The 17,297-nt window shown below is 41.2% G+C and overlaps 1 protein-coding gene across 1 annotated transcript in view; it reads left to right on the top strand.

Annotated features, from left to right (window-relative positions):
* LOC111141131 (A disintegrin and metalloproteinase with thrombospondin motifs 12-like) overlaps nucleotides 1–17,297 on the top strand; it is a 291,198-nt gene that overhangs the window by 193,011 nt on the left and 80,890 nt on the right. Inside the window, exons 10-12 of the mRNA XM_022493477.1 lie at nucleotides 4,023–4,115; nucleotides 5,553–5,698; nucleotides 10,388–10,557. Coding sequence (XP_022349185.1) covers nucleotides 4,023–4,115; nucleotides 5,553–5,698; nucleotides 10,388–10,557 — 409 coding nt within the window. The remainder of the gene's footprint in view (nucleotides 1–4,022; nucleotides 4,116–5,552; nucleotides 5,699–10,387; nucleotides 10,558–17,297) is intronic.

Below are 17,297 nucleotides of genomic sequence, written 5' to 3' on the forward strand. Positions count from 1 at the left end.
TTTTAACCTCATTTACAGTATTTTTTTTTACTTATGACAGTCTATTTTTCTAAATTTTCTCTGATGTACGGTTTCTAGTTTCTCATTCAAAATGATCTTTTATTTTTTAATCATATTTGAGACATTTATAATTTATGTTGTATAATTCCAGTGTCCAAAGTCTTTGTGGAACTATTTCTCCTATTTGGGATTTTTCCTAGGTCTCTCTTATTAGAGATTATTTCCTTGTCTTGATTTTTGTTTTTAATTGTGAGCACTTTGTCATGAAACTTCCTATCAGGTTATTCTTTAAGGCTTAGATGGCTGGCAAATTCATCCAGAGAGAATTTGGACTCAGTTAAAATAAATTATTGGTTGGATGTTGTTTGACTGCAAGTGTTGTGTGAGGGCCAATGTGGGTACAAACTCTCGGGGGTAACATTTACCACGACTTTTAGAGTTAAAATCAAAACAGACACATGTCCCATCTGTGTCCCCGGGTTCACACAAGGCTAGTTTACCCTTTCACACAAGGGCTAGTCTTTTGGGATTATGGTCTTTGTGAGGTCTCCAGTCCAACTTCCCAGGCAACGCAGGCCCAGGTTATTGTCTCTACTACTCTGGTGACTGTTAAAACAAAAGTCTAAGTGACCAGGTTTGTACGTTTAGATCTCCAAAATTTTTGCAACATTTTTAGCCTCTGAGGATTTCTCTTATTTTCTTGCCAACTCAGGAATACATTTAAAATATTTTTATCCACAATTTTAGATGTGTACAAAGGTAAGGATTTTCCAGGGAATCCTGCAGTTTACTGCAAACACACCACCTTGGCTCTCTCTGGTCAGTTACTGGTTTATGCTCTGTGCTTATCCGTATACTGAACAGTCTCAACCCCTAAAAGTGCTGGGGGTCCCCCACCACCTCCAGGGCTCTGTATGTGCTGGTTCCTTTGCATCATCCCTCCTGCTCTTCTTTGGAGCTCAGCTTAGACATCATTTCACATTCTATCCTGTGTTTTCTTGGACAAAGACTTTATTTATTTATTTATTTATTTGACAGAGAGAAAGAGAGAGAGAGAGAGAGAGATCACAAAGTAGGCAGAGCAGCAGGCAGAGAGAGAGAGGGAAGCAGGCTTCCTACTGAGCAGAGGGCCTGATGTGAGGCTCAATCCCAGGACCCTGAGATCATGACCTGAGCCAAAGGCAGAGGCTTAACCCTCTGAGCCACCCAGGTGCCCCAGGACAAAGACTTTATTAGATGATATTAGAGTTGCTTTCTACTTGTCTGTGCCCTCCCCTACTTTATGTGAGCTCTCTGAAGGAACTTTTATTCCCAACAGTCAGCAGGGTCTGGCCCATAGATAAATAGATAATGGAAGGAAGACTTGAGATAAATGAATGAAGACTTCAGACTCCTGCATATTGCAGCCAAGATAACCTAATCCTTTTCAGTAAAGAAAAAAGCAAAAAAACAAAAAACTTAAACTACCAGAGAATACAATATCAACTTTCTTTGTTAAAACCTTTTTTTTATCTTGAAAGAGTTTACAACTCAAAAAACCTACATCATCTTTATAAATACATAATGAACTTATAAGAAAGGTTAAAAAACATCTTCAGGGGAGAAAACTAAAGAAGGGAGTGATAAGCACATTGAGGCGGATGGGGAGAAAACCAGAGGGCCTTGATTTTAATTTAACATCCAGTGGCAACAGATGATGACCTGCACCCCTGAAGCAAGGCAGGGAGTTGGAAGTGAGACCCTTACATGAAGCTAGGGGACTTGAGGAGCTGTGTTTCAGTGGGGGTGGTGGTGGCTAGAAGAACACATTGGCAACAAAGGTAGATGGCAGAGAAGCATCTTTTACCTCAGCTTGGATTTTGAGGTGGAGGGGTGCTGGTGGATAACTTTCTCCCTAGAAAATACTTGACCACAGTCAATACTGATTTTGAGTTCAAATTTATACTCTCGTATGGTTGTAATGGAGGTTAGTCAGAAGAAGGGCATGCAGGGGCAAGGCCCACTCCCATCCCCCAGGAAACTACTATTAAAAGGAAAAAGACCCAATCCTGTTATTCTCCACCACCCTGAAAGGAGTCCTCTACCCCTTCCCATGTGAACAGCTCCCTGAGAGGTAGATAAGCGTGTGGACAAAAACCTGATTAGATGACAGGTGCATGGAGGGTTAATCAGATGAAGACAGCCAGCCAACAGTCTTATAAAAACCTCTAGACTTAAATGCCAAAATGGCAACCTTCTTGGGTCCCCTCCCTCTTTGGGAGCGTTTATCCCCAATATATGGCTTTGCTGCCCACACACTTCGTCTGGTCTGCCTTTTTATTGTTTGAAGTGGTGTGACCAAGAACTGCAGGTACTAAAGGAAAAGAAATCCTGAAACAGAGAAACTCTATGCCAAAAAAATTTCAAATAAACATATTTCTGACCTGGTAAAGCAATGAGATGCCTGGTAGAAAGAAAGATTAAAAACCTGCCTTAGAAAAACAAATGCTCAGCTAAAATGCACAAAAATCTCTAATAGATAAAGCTTTTGATTAGGTGAATTCATCATTTAGCTTCTAATTCAAAATTTAAGACAATCTACAGCTAAGTGAAGAAAGATAAATAAGAAAGATAATAAGAAAGATAATAAATCCAAATGACTTTGGATAAATGAATATTTTAGGTAAGGATAATAAAATGAATACATGAAAGAGGAGTTACATTTGAGAAAAAGGAAAAATACACCAGAAGATATTTGTAAGGTAGATATGAAATACAGTTACAGCCTCTAGAAATGAAAAATATGGTCATTGATTTTAAATTCGGTGTTTGGGTTAAACAGCAGATTTGACACAGTTGAAAAGAAAATCAGTCAGCTGGAATTTAGAGCTGAGAAAATTACTTTCCATCTCTCTTGAGTATTTCTCAGAGATGTATGATGGAGAGGATGGTCTTTTCCTGATAGAAATCCAGACTTTTTCAACTTTTATATATAAGAAAAGTGAGAGAAAATATAAAAGTGAAGTTGAGATGTGAAGGACAGAATGGCAAGGCTCATCAACAGTTTAGAGGTCTGGGAAGGAGAGAATAGTGGTAATCAGGGAAAAGCAAAATTTAGAGAAATCAAGACTGAGAATTTTCTAAACTGTGTAAAAATGTGAAATCTTATTTTAGAAAACATTGAATCTAGAACATAGTTAAATAGAGGGAATGGTGATTGATGGGTGAATAGAAGAAAGATTAAAAGGTGGATGGGAGCAGTGGAGCCATTTCTGGTGATCTGTAAGACTCTTGTCAACCTTCCCTTGTTCTTACTGTAAGAGGAGAAACAATAGGGAAAACCCATTTCACTCCCTGGCAGATAAAGCAAGGGGGCTACTTTGGGTCATAAGTAAATAAGCTTGGGCTGGCTAAGTGCAATAGTTTCCATTTCCTTCAGTGAACAGGCTCAAGTTATAACTACCCAACTGTTTGTAATCAGAGTCCTTCGTGCATGGTTTGTATTGGCCTTTGATAGCTACTGTCCCCAGTTACCCTGCCTGAGGTGACACTATGTCACCCATTTAGAAACTGGCCTCAACTGCTAGGAAATATGTTTTATCTCCTGTTTTCTTATTGCTTATAGACCATACCACTGTGTAGGAGTGATGACAAAGCCCAAATTAAGTTTGAATCAAGAGTTCTTGAATAATTACTTTTTTTTTTTTTAGAGATTTTATTTACTTACTTGACAGAAAAAGAGAGCACAAACGTGGAGGAGGGTCAGAGGGAGAGGGAGAACCAGGCTCCCCATGGAACAGGGAGCCCAACATGGGCCTCAATCCTAGCATACTAGGATCATGACCTAAGCCTAAGGCAGACGCTTCACTGACTGAGCCCCCAGATGCCCCACTAATGATCACTTTTTGTCACTCTTGCTCACTAGTAACAACAGCATTATTGTGAGTCTGTGGGTGACCAAGTGCGTCTTTCACCATCACTGTAGAATGCTTTTGTACAAATTTTGAAAATCCAAAGAGTAGAGTTTCACGTTTGTTTTCCAGAATGTCTGCCAGACCCTCTGGTGTTCAGTGAAAGGCTTTTGTCGCTCTAAGCTGGACGCTGCCGCAGATGGGACACGGTGTGGTGAGAAGAAGGTGATGTGTCGGGCTGAGGAAGGAAGGTGGTGGGAGGGCGGTGGGCACAGGGTTCTTGGGAGGAACGGGGAGAGGGCCCTGGAGAGCAGCTGTCTGGGTGAATGGAGGTCACACAGTCAGACTAGCCAGGGAAAAGGATTCTATTTCCATGATGCCTTTTGAGCCTTCCCTGGAAACTGTGAAGGAGAGAGGGCTGAGGCCCAGTTCCACACCTCACTTGCAAAACATCCATCCCAACTCTGCTGGATGAACGTCTGCAGAATTTACGGTTGATAACATCTGCTGAGCTTCCTATCACCCTTCATTTTGACTTCTTCCCCACTCCCTGTTAAAAACTGAAAAGGCAAGCCAGTGGCTTCTGCCTTCCAAAGATGCTGGACTTGAGCCACTTGTTCTCTTCATTCTCATCATCTGATCTGACTACATTTCTTGACATCCTGCCCACTTAACTGAGGAGGAAAGCCAGACCTCCAAGAATTCAGAGGATGGAATTCCTGCAGGCCGCTTGAGAGCAGGGTCACGTGTGCTGCTCAGCTAGACCAGCTGTGTTTGTTGTGAGCCTAAGATTCAGACATTTCCTGGGCATCTTTATGCAGCCTGAGAGTGGCTGGGTCCATCACCGAGATTCTAGAACTTGGTCAGAATGCACAGTGACCAGAAATAATGAGGGAAAGGACACCAGCAGAGAAAGCATGCCCAAACCCTCAAACAACCAAGTTGCATTTTCTTTTCTTTCTTTTTTTTTTTATGTTCACCTTTCTAAGCTGACAGCTGTGGAAGGATTGCCTTGAAGACAGAGGACAGCTTTTTTTTCTGAGTCACAGCTAGAACTAGAAACAATGGATAGAGTTACAGGGAAGCAAAAATTGTTCTCATTATTAGAACTTCAGCTAGTGTTTTTCGGCCACGGGTGACTTTTTGCAAGAGGATGCGGTGTCTGCTGCTGACATTAGATACCTACCGAGGCTACGGAGAAATGTTATCTCAGTGTCAGTCTGCAAAATGTTTGTTTATGGTCTGCAGCAAGGTAAGGAGCTTGCAGCCGAAAGTAAATCAATGACATTATAAAACAACTGTGTTGCTAAGCAGACTGAGCCGACAGGTGTGTCAGATCAGGACTTTCCCAGTGAAGGAAGCAGTGTGTGGATTTACCTTCTGCCATGCCATCCGCCAACCGCACTTAGAGGAACATTCCCCAATTGGCTGACTGCAACAAGGCAGCAGAAAGTTCCCTTTGGTTCCTAACATTGTCTCATTGGAAAACCCAAGACTCTTGGGGGACATTTTTTGTAAGCCCTTCTTTGTTCTCCATATGCTGTGTGACCATCGGAAGCCTGCTTGCTCTGGGAGAATTGGGTTTAGATTTCTAGGGTTCTTGGCTCAGCTTGCTATGGGAACTTTCATGATGTATGTGTCTCCCGCCTCTTACCTCTCCAGTGGTGTATGGCTGGCAAGTGCATCACAGTGGGGAAGAAACCAGAGAGCATCCCTGGTGGCTGGGGCCGCTGGTCACCCTGGTCCCACTGCTCCAGGACCTGTGGGGCTGGGGCCCAGAGTGCAGAAAGGCTCTGCAACAATCCTGAGTAAGTCTGGCCAAAACTATTTCCCTTCCTTCCACAAGTGCCGGAGACCAGTCTTGGCTAACGTGATGCCAGTGAGCCTTATCCTCCTAGGAGAAGTTCAGTGGGTTCCTAAAACCAAAGAGAACCAGAAGATTCTTCAAAACGTGGTTCTGTTTTGTTTAATGTTGGTGTGGCACTGGATGGTTACTAGAACTTGGATAAATACGCTCATTCCATCATTTGGAGAAATAAGTAAATTTTCAAGAGTATAATCCATTTGTTGGGGCTCCTGGGTGGCTCAGTGGGTTAAAGCCTCTGCCTTCGGCTCAGGTCATGATCTCAGGGTCCTGGGATCGAGCCCCGCATCAGGCTCTCTGCTCGGCAAGGAGCCTGCTTCCTCCTCTCTCTACCTGCCTTTCTGCCTGCTAGCGATCTCTGTCTGTCAAATAAATAAATAAATAAAATCTTAAAAAAAAAAATAAAGAAACTGCAGTTTATAAAAAAAAAAAGTATAATCCATGTGAAAGGTCTTAGGAGACTATGCAGGGAATCCTTCTAGATAACATCACTCTGTCAGTGAAAGATTACTTATACTCAATTTTGCTAATAAGACTATAGCTTTCTTTCAATCATATTGAATGCTTAATTTTATGAAAATAATTTTCTTCCCTTAAGTTAACTAATAAATAGTACATTTTTGAGCATAATTATTTTGAAAATTTTAGATAAGGATTTTATGAACCTTAAGCTTTAATATTAACCATATTAAAGGTTCCAGAGAAGTTATTACACAAAGTAGTTTTCAATTTTTTAATTAAGGTGCTAAAGTCTTTCATTATTTTAAATTTGCATAATGATACTATTATGTGAATTAAATTTAAATTCCCTTGTTTTCCAAATATATATGACATTTAAAAAAATTTTATGTATTTATTTGAGAGAAAGGGAGGCAGATGGAGAGGGAGCGGCAGACTCCCTATAGAGTAGAGAGCCTGATGTGGGGCTTGATCCAAGGACCCTGGGACCATGATCTGAGCTGAAGGCAGATGTTTAACTGACTGAGCCACCCAGGTGCCCCCCCCTCCAATATATATGGCATTCTTAACTTCATTATTGCCTGGTATACTTGGGAAATTTTTAAGAAGTGTACATGTGATGCCTCTGGAAAGTAGAAAATATGTTAAGCTCCTTTGGCCTAGATTTTCATTAATCTGCACTGAAGAGTAAGAGTCCCTTTTTTAAAAAGGCAAATGGTGAATGTGATTATAGTCTCCTCAGTATCCAAATGTCACTTTTCCTTTTTATTAGTAAATATATTACTCTATGTATATATATGTGTGTGTATGTATACATACACTGAGTATTTAATAAAGATATATAATAAATTTCTCCTAAGAATTAAGTTAATATATATGAAGAGTTGAATACAAAACCTACTACATTAAATTGTCAATAAATGGTAGGTGTTACAGTAGTTATTATGATCTTTTTTCTCATTTACCACCCATAAAAGTGTACCTTTGAGGAATTTGGATGAAATTGTTTTAAAATTTTACTCTTGTTTAAATGAAGTTGCTCTTGTTTAAATACAAGATTTCAGTGACTTCAAAAATTAGAAGCCAGGGATTTCTTATTTTTGCAGAAAATCTTCATTTTGTGAGTTATTTCAATGTGATAAGAAATATGATTTCCATTTTAGAGATCAGGAAATGTAGGCAGTTTGCTCTGAGACCTGTTGTCCGTGTTCTGTATTCTGCCGCTACTGTCTACAGCCTCTCAGGAGGGTGGTCAGTGATCTGTGGTGGTCAGAAAGCGACTTTGTTGAGGAACTGTAGGATGAATCTCTAACTTGGCCTCATGGGAAAAATGGTTCTAACGCCCATCTTAGAGACCACAGTGTGTCATAGAGTTTCCTCAGGTGAGTGACCCTGTCTGAGCTCAGTAGCTGGTTTGCTTAAGTTTGTTGAGAACAATGACAATGGAAACATAGCCTCAGATTCAGTTGTGTGACTCAGATTATGGATTCAGGCCAGTGCGTGGTCAGCTGACATTGAGACTCTGCTCTTGATGTTGATCAGTGTCTAGTGAGAAGCCAGCAGATATTGTAAAAGACTTTCAGAAATGTTTGTTGGATGAAAATGGATTGGAGAGCAGCCAAGTCATAAAGTGTCACTCTGTCATTAGGAATGGGAAACAGATCTAACCTCAGATATCATGGACAATTCTTACTACCTTCTACATGGAGTCAGTGAAGGTGAACTGGTTTGGTCAAAGCTCTTTTATGTTCAAGGAACAGAAGGCTACTCAAGCCACATAATGAAAGGTTGGGAGGGAGGTATAGGAAATCTCATGGGAGCTCAAGGAGAGCAAAGTACAGCAGAACCTCATGAGAAGACAACTGCGACCAGAAATGAATAACACTGCCAGGGTTTGAAGTCTCTGTCCCCCTAGACCACACGGTCAGGCAGTGTAACAGCCGATGAGGACTCTGGCTATGGACTAAAGCAGATAAGGGCTTAAATCTTGGCTCTCTGACTATCAGTTGGGCACTTTGGGAAGATATCCTACTTCCCCGTGCCTTTAGAATGTGATTTCATCGAGGCTGCTCACTTGGCATACTTTCTGTCTTAGCACGGAGAAGCCACTTCCATCCGTCCTCTAAGGCTGTTCTCCAGGAGAGCTCTTCTGTGAGTTCTTTCCAATCAGCCTGACTTCCACTGTTTGCTCCCTTCCTCGAACTCTCACTGTACTTATAGTCAGGGATACATAATTGCTCTTAAATTTTCTCCTATTTATTACACAGATGATTTTTTTTCCTCCTCAAGATTATAAGCTTCTAGGAGACACAGGGCATGGGTTGACCTTTTTTTTGGACTCTGTCCTCCCTAGAAATGATGTTGAACACATTGTATAAATACTTGTTGATTACTACTTACAATAATCCAACAATGATATCATTTACTGAGCTCTTACCCTGTATTAGCTACTCTACTAAATCTTTATGTGCATTGTCTCGTTTAGTCCTCCCATCTTGTGAGATAAGAGCTATTATGCTCATTTCACAAATGAGAAAAAAAAAGTTGTGGTCTAGAGAAATAAGATAACTTGTTCAAAATCATCTAATTAATAATACAAAGTAAAGCAGAGTTCAAACCCCAAGCTATTTGACCCCATTCTGCTGCACTGCAAAAAGAGACACAATTTCCAATTTCAGACACAGTGAGGTGGAGACAAGAAGACATACATAGATTGCCTGGAACTTTCTTTTTTTTTTTAATTTTTTAGAAAGATTTTATTTATTTATTTATTTGAGACAGAAAGAGTGAGAGAGAGAGAGAGCATGAGAAAGGGGAGGGTCAGAGGGAGAAGCAGACTTCTCATTAATCAGAGACCCCGATGTGGGACTTGATCCTGGGACTCCAGGATCATGACCTGAGTTGGAGCAGTCACTTAACCAACTGAGCCACCTAGGTGCCCTGCCTGGAGCTTTCTTAAAGGACAGAGAATTCCTCTTCTTCTGTGACAGCAGTCTGCTGTATTTCTTCTACCCTTTTTGAGTGAATAATTGATCCTCATGGGAAGGTTGTTATTGCCCTTGTGTGTATTGCAAAGGAAAAAAAAAAAAGGGTGGAGAAAGATTATTCTAAAACAAGGTTAACTTATCTTTTCACTGAATGTTTATTAAGAGCCTTCTGTACTCAAAATATGACTTAGAGATTACAGATGACATAGAGCTTGGATTAGATCATCAGTGAACTGTGTTTTGGAGTGATAAGTAGAGTAAATGCATACAGTAGATACAATCAGGCATCAGTGAAAGGAGAAAGAGTTTACTTCTGGCAGAAATCCAGGAAGAGTTTATGATGGAGGTATAGCATTATTCGGTCCTGAAAGCTTTGGTAGCAGGTAAACAGAGATTTAAGATAGGGGAGGTCTATCCAGGGGCATGGAAGAGAAATAGTAAATAAGTCAACTTGTGTCACTGGAAAAGTATGGAAATGAAGGGGAGGGTGAGAAGTGGTTGTTAGGATGAATTAAGTCAGGATCATGAGGGCCTTGAATGTTAAGCTAAAGAGGCTGGACTTGGTTCTGTGGTCATTGGGTGCCACGAAAGGTTTTTAAACAAGAAACTAAAGTAATTAAAGTAGTCATAAAAATTAACCAGATGTGTACAGTAGATTGAACGAGGGCAAAGATGGGCAGAGGGGAGACAGGAAGAGAGATAAGGATTAGACTAGTTCCGTGATTGCGGGATAAAGAGGAGAAAACAAACACAAAGACATGATTGAATATTGGGCAGCTGATGGACTGGACGGTGGGGTCAAAGGAAGGCAGGGGTTGGAGGCTTCTGCAATCTGACCACTTTTAACTTGCTAAACAGGAATTAGAGGAACAGATTTTGGAGGGAGAATGATGCATCCCTTCTCAGTGTATATTTTGAGTTTGGGAGGCTGGGGGCATATACAAGTAGAAAAGATACACTCACTGTTTCAAATTAGGCAACTACAGACCTGGAACTGAATGGTCCTGGGCAACAACAACAGTCAAAAAATGTATCAAATTGGAAGAATTTCGGTAAAATGTTAGTTTTGAAGGTAGAGCAGGGCATGGTTTGGCCAAGACCAGACATGACCAGATGCCAAGGGATGTTAAAGGAAAAATGGTAGCCTCTAAGGAAACAAACGAACAGCTTGTCTGTTTCTTGTGTAGACCCAAGTTTGGCGGGAAGTACTGCACCGGGGAGAGGAAACGCTATCGTTTGTGCAACGTCCACCCCTGTCGCCCAGACGTGCCCACCTTCCGGCAGATGCAGTGCAGTGAGTTTGACACTGTTCCCTACAAGAATGAGCTCTACCACTGGTTTCCAGTTTCTAATCCAGGTAAGGAGCTGTGACAGTATAGGACAGTAGGAGCATTTCTACATCAGGGCATCTGGGATGCCCTGCAAAGTTCCACAGAGAGAGAATTACACCAGGAGGAGTTTTATATTTAAAGAGTGGAAATGCTGGCCTGGTTAGGTTGATCAGTACATGTTGAAGGCTGAGTATATCCATCTCGTGCTGGGTTCTGTGGGAAATAAAAGAGACACTCATCAAACAAACATGGCGGCTCACTTCAGAACCTGGGAGGTGCCCCTAAGCCATCAGTGGGGCAAGCAGGAGTGTGGTACTAGATTGCTGATGAAAGTGCTCCTTGATGAGTGTGTGAACTGATTATAATTTTGGCGGAAATTCAGAGAAGGTCGTTGTAGGTTTGGAGTCATTTCACAGAAGACTGCTAAGAAGTGTTGATGATTGTTAAGCATGAGAGGTCTTTCTACTGGAAGAAGGAAAAGGGAAAGCATTCAAAATAGAATCCGTCATTCCAGCTGACAGGAGAAAAACACAAGAAAACCAGGGTGGTAGGAATGCCTTCATCATTCCTTCATCATTATTCATCAGAAATAAATGCAAGCCAGTTCTGGGCCAGAAATCAATATTTTGTATGCACAGGAGAGTATAAGAAGTATAAAAAGTAAAATCAAGCATCTAAAGGATGCTCATCAGGGGATGGGAACACAGCCGAGCTGCAGAATGAACCAGAAGCTTTGACAATGCTTCCCCTGTGTAAGTACCAGTTACATCTTCCCTCCTGAAACTGAAGAAGACTCATTAACCATTAGGTACAGATTAGCATCCAAAAATATCCATGCAATGTGTTATTATTCAAGAAGAGAATGAAAGAGGGAAAATTTTCCTGAGCTAAGGAGATTTGAGTCAAGGGAGTAAAGAATAAGCAAAATTTTTGATGATTTTTTTTTAAGTTTCTGTAATTTCAGTGTGATAGAACACAAGCGGAATCATGTGAATGAAAATTACATATTTGGACTATTTAAAAAATGATATATCCAATTGCTTTTGAAAGAAAGACTCAATAGTGCTTTGTCGTTTTGGGGTCTCTGGAATACCCCGATGGCGTTTAGTTGTCATGGGCCACATTTACTCCTTGCCCCCACACTGTTGGGTATCATTCTTGCTCTACAGGTGTGAGTCATTTGGTTATTAATTCAACTTTACAGCTTCCTTATCCAGGCACTTGAATATAGCAGAACTCACGTATATAGTCATGTGGACACACACACATGTACACACACACATGCACGTGTGTGCACAGGAGCTCTCACACACACATACAAACACACACACACAACTAATGATGAAAGGTACATCCAAATAGAACTATCTGTATTTATATTTTGAACATTCTCTATTTTGTTGGAGCTCTTTGGGACAGTAGTACTATAGACCCCAAATGAGCAACCTTCCAGAACTAAAATAGCATAGCTGGCCCAGGGTTGGGACATGGGCTTAGTTTGGGGTCCCCTCCTTGCCTGATGCAGAGTGGGGTTTGAGCTGAACTCTGACAGCTCCAGTAGCTGGACTTAGACTAAGAAGATGTGATTTGCCTCGGCTTTTCCTTTATTTACAAAGCATCTGTCATATGCCTGCGTATCGCATAGCAGAACAATAGGTACCAAAGAAACGAGTCATCAAAATGGACATAAGTTTCACTCACTTTGGAGGGATCATTTTGCATCTGTCACTGATACTGATGCTGTGTAAACCACAGGGGGGATTCAGCTGAGGGCCATCTGCTGAACTCACTATCCACTCGGGCTGGAAGCCTCCCTCCCCCATCCTGGTGGTGTCCTGCAGGCTCTGGGACCATTCCTGAAGCACAGCAACTTAGCTGCTAATCCAGGTAGCTACCGCCTTGACCAAATACACTGATTTATTTCCCTCACTAAACTCTACCCTACAGAGTTGTTATTTGTTTAGTTGGTGACCAGAAGTAAGTCATTCATGTCACCACCATGCATGGAGCATTTCTTCTGGGCCAGGCATTGAGCACTTTACCCTCCCAGCCTCACCATCAGAAGTCACCAGAGGATAAAGTAAAGGCACAGCAGGGTTTTCAACCCATGTGGGGGACAGTGATAAGTGTCTTGGTGAATGACTTTGGGCAGATGGGCTAACTAGCTAATGACAGAAGAAGAATCATAGATTTAAGCAATTTGGAATAAGCATAGAAACTCCACCAAATTTTATAGTTTTCCATGGAACCCCAGGGCTTCCAAAAATGCTTGATTCTGATTTTATTGTTTTAAAATATTTTATTTATTTATTTGACAAACAGAGATCACAAGTAGGCAGAGAGGCAGGCAGAGAGAGAGGGGAAGCAGGTTTCCTGCTGAGCAGAGAGCCTGACTCAGGGCTCGATCCCAGGACACTGAGATCATGACCTGAGCTGAAGGCAGAGGCTTAACCCACTTAACCATCCAGGAGTCCCTAATTTCATTTTTCAAAAAAATTTTAAACTAGTCTTTAAAAGTGCATGTGATGTGCTGAGCACTGGGTGTTAGACGCAACTAATGAATCATTGGACGCTACATCAAAACTAATGATGTAGTGTATGCTGGCTAATTGAACATAATAAGTCAAAAAAAATCAAAGTGCAATGAAGAACAATGCTTACACTCAAAAATATTATGTTTCAAGCTTTAATATACCAAAGACCACTGGTGCACTAACTTACATAGTCAAATTAATTTGGCTTTTTGAAGACCTTAGAATGAAAGTCTCCCATCAACACAATTTAATTGAGAAATATCCTGAGATTGCAGGCTCAGTTGCTCTAAACTGTTATTTGCAACTGTTTGCCTGTGAGTTGAGATTTTTCAATATTGTGCAACAAAAAAACTCAAAGGAAATAATTAGATGCTGCAGCCAACGTAAGTCTGTAACTGCCATCCATAAGCTTGATTTCAAAATGTTCTATTCCTCTTAATGATTTCTTTAGATCCCACTGACTTATTTTTAACCACTATATCCTTGACCTTACAAAATTTTGCTTCATAAAATCCTGACTTTACATTAGTTGCAAGTTCTTGTTTGAAAAAAGAAAAGTAATTATTCTGCTTAAAAGATTTGAAAACTACTAGATCAATCTAGATCAACTTCCTTTCCAAGATAGACATGTTCTTTTCCAGCACTCCTGACAAAAAAAAAACTATCCACACTCCCCTTGATCACTTTCATGTAGGCACCAGCATGAAGAGCTGCCCTGATCAGCTGCATTTTCTGACCAGTATTTATATAAGCATGTGACTCTATGTTTCATTCTATGTTTTCTCATTTACCCCCTCCCCAGCCTTGCAGATAAAGAAGCTTAGTCTCAGAGGTGAAAATAACTTATTCAAGGTTATAGGATTTTAAACAATAGAGCTGGAATTAAAGCACAAGTCTGACTAAGAAGCTGATAGATAGATGATATATATTTAAATGAATTTATACAGATTCTCAGGGATTTTATTAGCCTGTGTTAATAGAAATGTTTATCCTACATCTTCTATTAGGAAATGACCAGAGCCTGCTATCAGTGTTGTCGCTTTCCTGGAATCTCTCTTTCTTTTTAGATTTTCATCTTTCTCAGAACACCCAATTTAGCCCAAATTCATTTAGGCTAATTTTTAACTTGTTGCTTCCAGATATTTAAGCCCTAGTAATGCTCTATGCCAGTGAGGCTTCCAGCAAAGGTGGAGGGTTCTGATGTGAAGTCAGGCCCCATCTCCTCCTCCTGGAATAGGATCCTTCAGGAACATCTTTCCGGAATCATTGCAGTTAGGGTTCCCCAGGAAACGGACTCGGAAACCAGCACTAGCAGGCAGGAGGTTCAGCAGCTGTGGGAGAAAAGGAGAGGGAAGCCAGAGTGAGTATGCAGGGGAGAAACTGGCCTGCAGGGCACGCACAGCAAAGGCCATACCCCTCCCCACGGGGAGCTCTGCACCTGGCAGAGACTTTCAGAGTTGCCGGGCTGAGGTGAGAGAGCCAGTCCTTCATGCACCAGCTGGACCGGTCACTGGATGTGGTCTGCCTAGGGAAGGAGTGAGAGTCCTTGGATAAGGAAGCTTTCTTAAACCAGGATGACAATCGAGGGTCCCACAAGCGGGAGGGCTCAGTCCCACACCCGGCCTGGGAGGTGTGCACAGAGCTTATTGCAATAATACTTGGGCTTTTGATAGGAACAGCCTTTAAAGAGAATGTAAGCATGAGGAGCAGCTTAGGAGATCTTCTGGCTAGAGCCTCTCATTTGAGAGATTAGGAATCTATGGCTTTCATTTCCATCATTAGGAGATGATGGAATAGTATGGATGCTGTTGGCAGACAACCCAAAGCCAGTCCCAACCCTCTTTGCCCTCACTTTCCTCTACAATAAAAGAAGACGAAAAGACTCACAAACTCATATTCCTGGGAGATCCAAATCTGACCAAAGACATAAAGATGGAGGCCCCTCAGGGTAAGGCTTGGGAGAGTTTTTGGTTTTGTTTTTGTTCTGGAGGGAGGGGGGAGCGCAGAGGGAGAGAGAGAATCTTAAGCAGACTCCATGCCCAGTGTACTCACGGAGCCTGATGCAGGGCTCCCTCTCAGGACCCTGAGATCATGACCTGAGCCAAAATCAAGAGTCAGACACTTCACCAACTGAGCTGTGCAGGTGCCTCTGCAAGGGTTTGTAACGGGTACTAACGGAGCTGTCCTCACCCCGTCACCTTCCTGCTATTCACCCTGCGGGGAGTAGAGCAGTCACAGTGCATCTGGAAAGTGGACACCCCACGTCGAGTGGCTGAGCAGGAAGACTGGAGGGAGGATGACTTTAAGCTCCTGCCTGTGGATCTCCTGTCTTTGGGGGGTAAATAAAATCCCGTCTGTTTCAGACCAGGAAACAACAATTTCTGCTACTTTCAGTGAAACTAACTCCTAACTGATAATGGGAAGAGCTTGTATTAGACTTAGGTCAGGCTTTGCTCTGGGCCAGACCCTCCACCCAGCATGTTATGTGTGTTTTCCTGATTTTCTCTCCACAAGAAAATAATAGGAGGAAATGTAGGGGTTTGTCCCAGTTTTTCTGGACATGCTCTCAGATGAAGAGAATTTAAGTGGCTTGCCTAAACGCAGACTATAGCGTAGAGCCAGGAGGAATTAGCCCAGGCCTGACTGCAGCCTCAGTGCTAACCAGGAAAACAGACTAGGCTAAGGCTCTGTCCTTAACATCCACGCATTTTATTTTGAATTTTACCTAAGATGATGTTCCTATTTTTAGGAACAGATGATCTCACAGCCAAGGAACTCTGGTCCTGAGAGAAGAGCCCCAACAACTGGCATTGTGACAAATTGTGACAAATGTCAGCTTTGTTAAACTGATCCATCTTGAATCCTTGAAAATCAGGTTTTTCTAAACATGTAAGCATTATGACAAAATTGTTCTGAAATAATTTAAGTTGTAATTCTGAAGGTAGTATCACATTTCTTAAACATATTCATCAAAAGACAGAACATAAAAATATATAACAAATGGAAAATATTACTCCATTTAGTCTCACCTAAAACATCAGTGAAATAGGTTTAATTTATTGGAAAAAATTACCTCTGTTCTTGTTTTTATAGCTCCACGGTTATTGTAGAATGTATTAATTTTAATGCCTTCTTCTGTTTAACTAATATATATTTTGATATATTTAGGGATTATAATATTTCCATATCAGAAAGTAAAAGAATATACCAGTTTAGACCTGCCAAAGTTACAGAGACTAAGCAATTATTTGATTTTTGGTTGAGTTTTTGGTAAGAACTTTATATGTTTTTTCCTTCAAGCTGATCTGAGCCTTGTTATTAAACTGAGTTTCTTTGTTTCATTAAATATTACTTGTTACAAGAATAAAACATCTTAAGTTGTGTCTTTTGCTTAAGGTTTAGTATTTCTTAAAATCTGGCAAGAAACAGCAGACGTGCATATCACCCATGTGTTCTGCTCATGCAGGCTCTTCATTGTCCTATGAGACCTCACTTAGAAAACACAAGTTCAAATATAAAATTAAGACCTTCAAGGGCTGCCTGAGTAGCTCAGTGGGTTAGGCGTCCGACTCTTGATTTTAGCTCAGTTCAAGATCTCAGGGTTGTGAGATCCAGCCCCATGTCAGGCTCGGCACTGGGCATGGAGCCCGCTTGGGATTCTCTCTCTCCCTCTCCCTCTGCTCTCTGCTCCTACTCTCTCTGTTTAAAAAAAAAAAAAAAAATTTTAAGAGCTTCAAGACAGTGATGTAGAGCATTCAACCAAGTGTGACGTCCTGGCCAGCAGCTTTGGGGTTCATACTGGGGAAGCCCTGCCTAAAAATGGAGTGTAGAAACTGGATTTTTGTTTAAATGGTGAAACTCTACTAGCAATCTACTTACAAAATATGAACTACATCAAAAGTTTTCCTTGACCTAAGAAATACTTTTATCCTTCTTACCAAGTTTTATCTTTGGCTTCTAATGACCACTTCTGAAAATCATTATCCGAAACTCTTGAGCCATCCTGTTTCACCAGAAGTGAAAATGCGACCTTTGATTCATTAGGTTCATTTAGTTCCTTACACTTCTTTGAGAGGATTAATCAGACAGAGTGAGGCTGAGAGTTCACCAGTAAATGAGCCTGAAAGTCTTCCCTTAGCTGAATTATAAATGGGTTTGAAAGCTCTTGAAAGGTAGAGAAAAAGAAAATCTTGTGATCCAAAGGGAAGTGTCAGGGCAGATGAATAAATCTG

This window comes from Enhydra lutris, unplaced genomic scaffold, assembly GCF_002288905.1.
Source record: "Enhydra lutris kenyoni isolate GAN:26980312 unplaced genomic scaffold, ASM228890v2 scaffoldscaffold5, whole genome shotgun sequence".
In the NCBI taxonomy this organism is placed as follows: domain Eukaryota; kingdom Metazoa; phylum Chordata; class Mammalia; order Carnivora; family Mustelidae; genus Enhydra; species Enhydra lutris.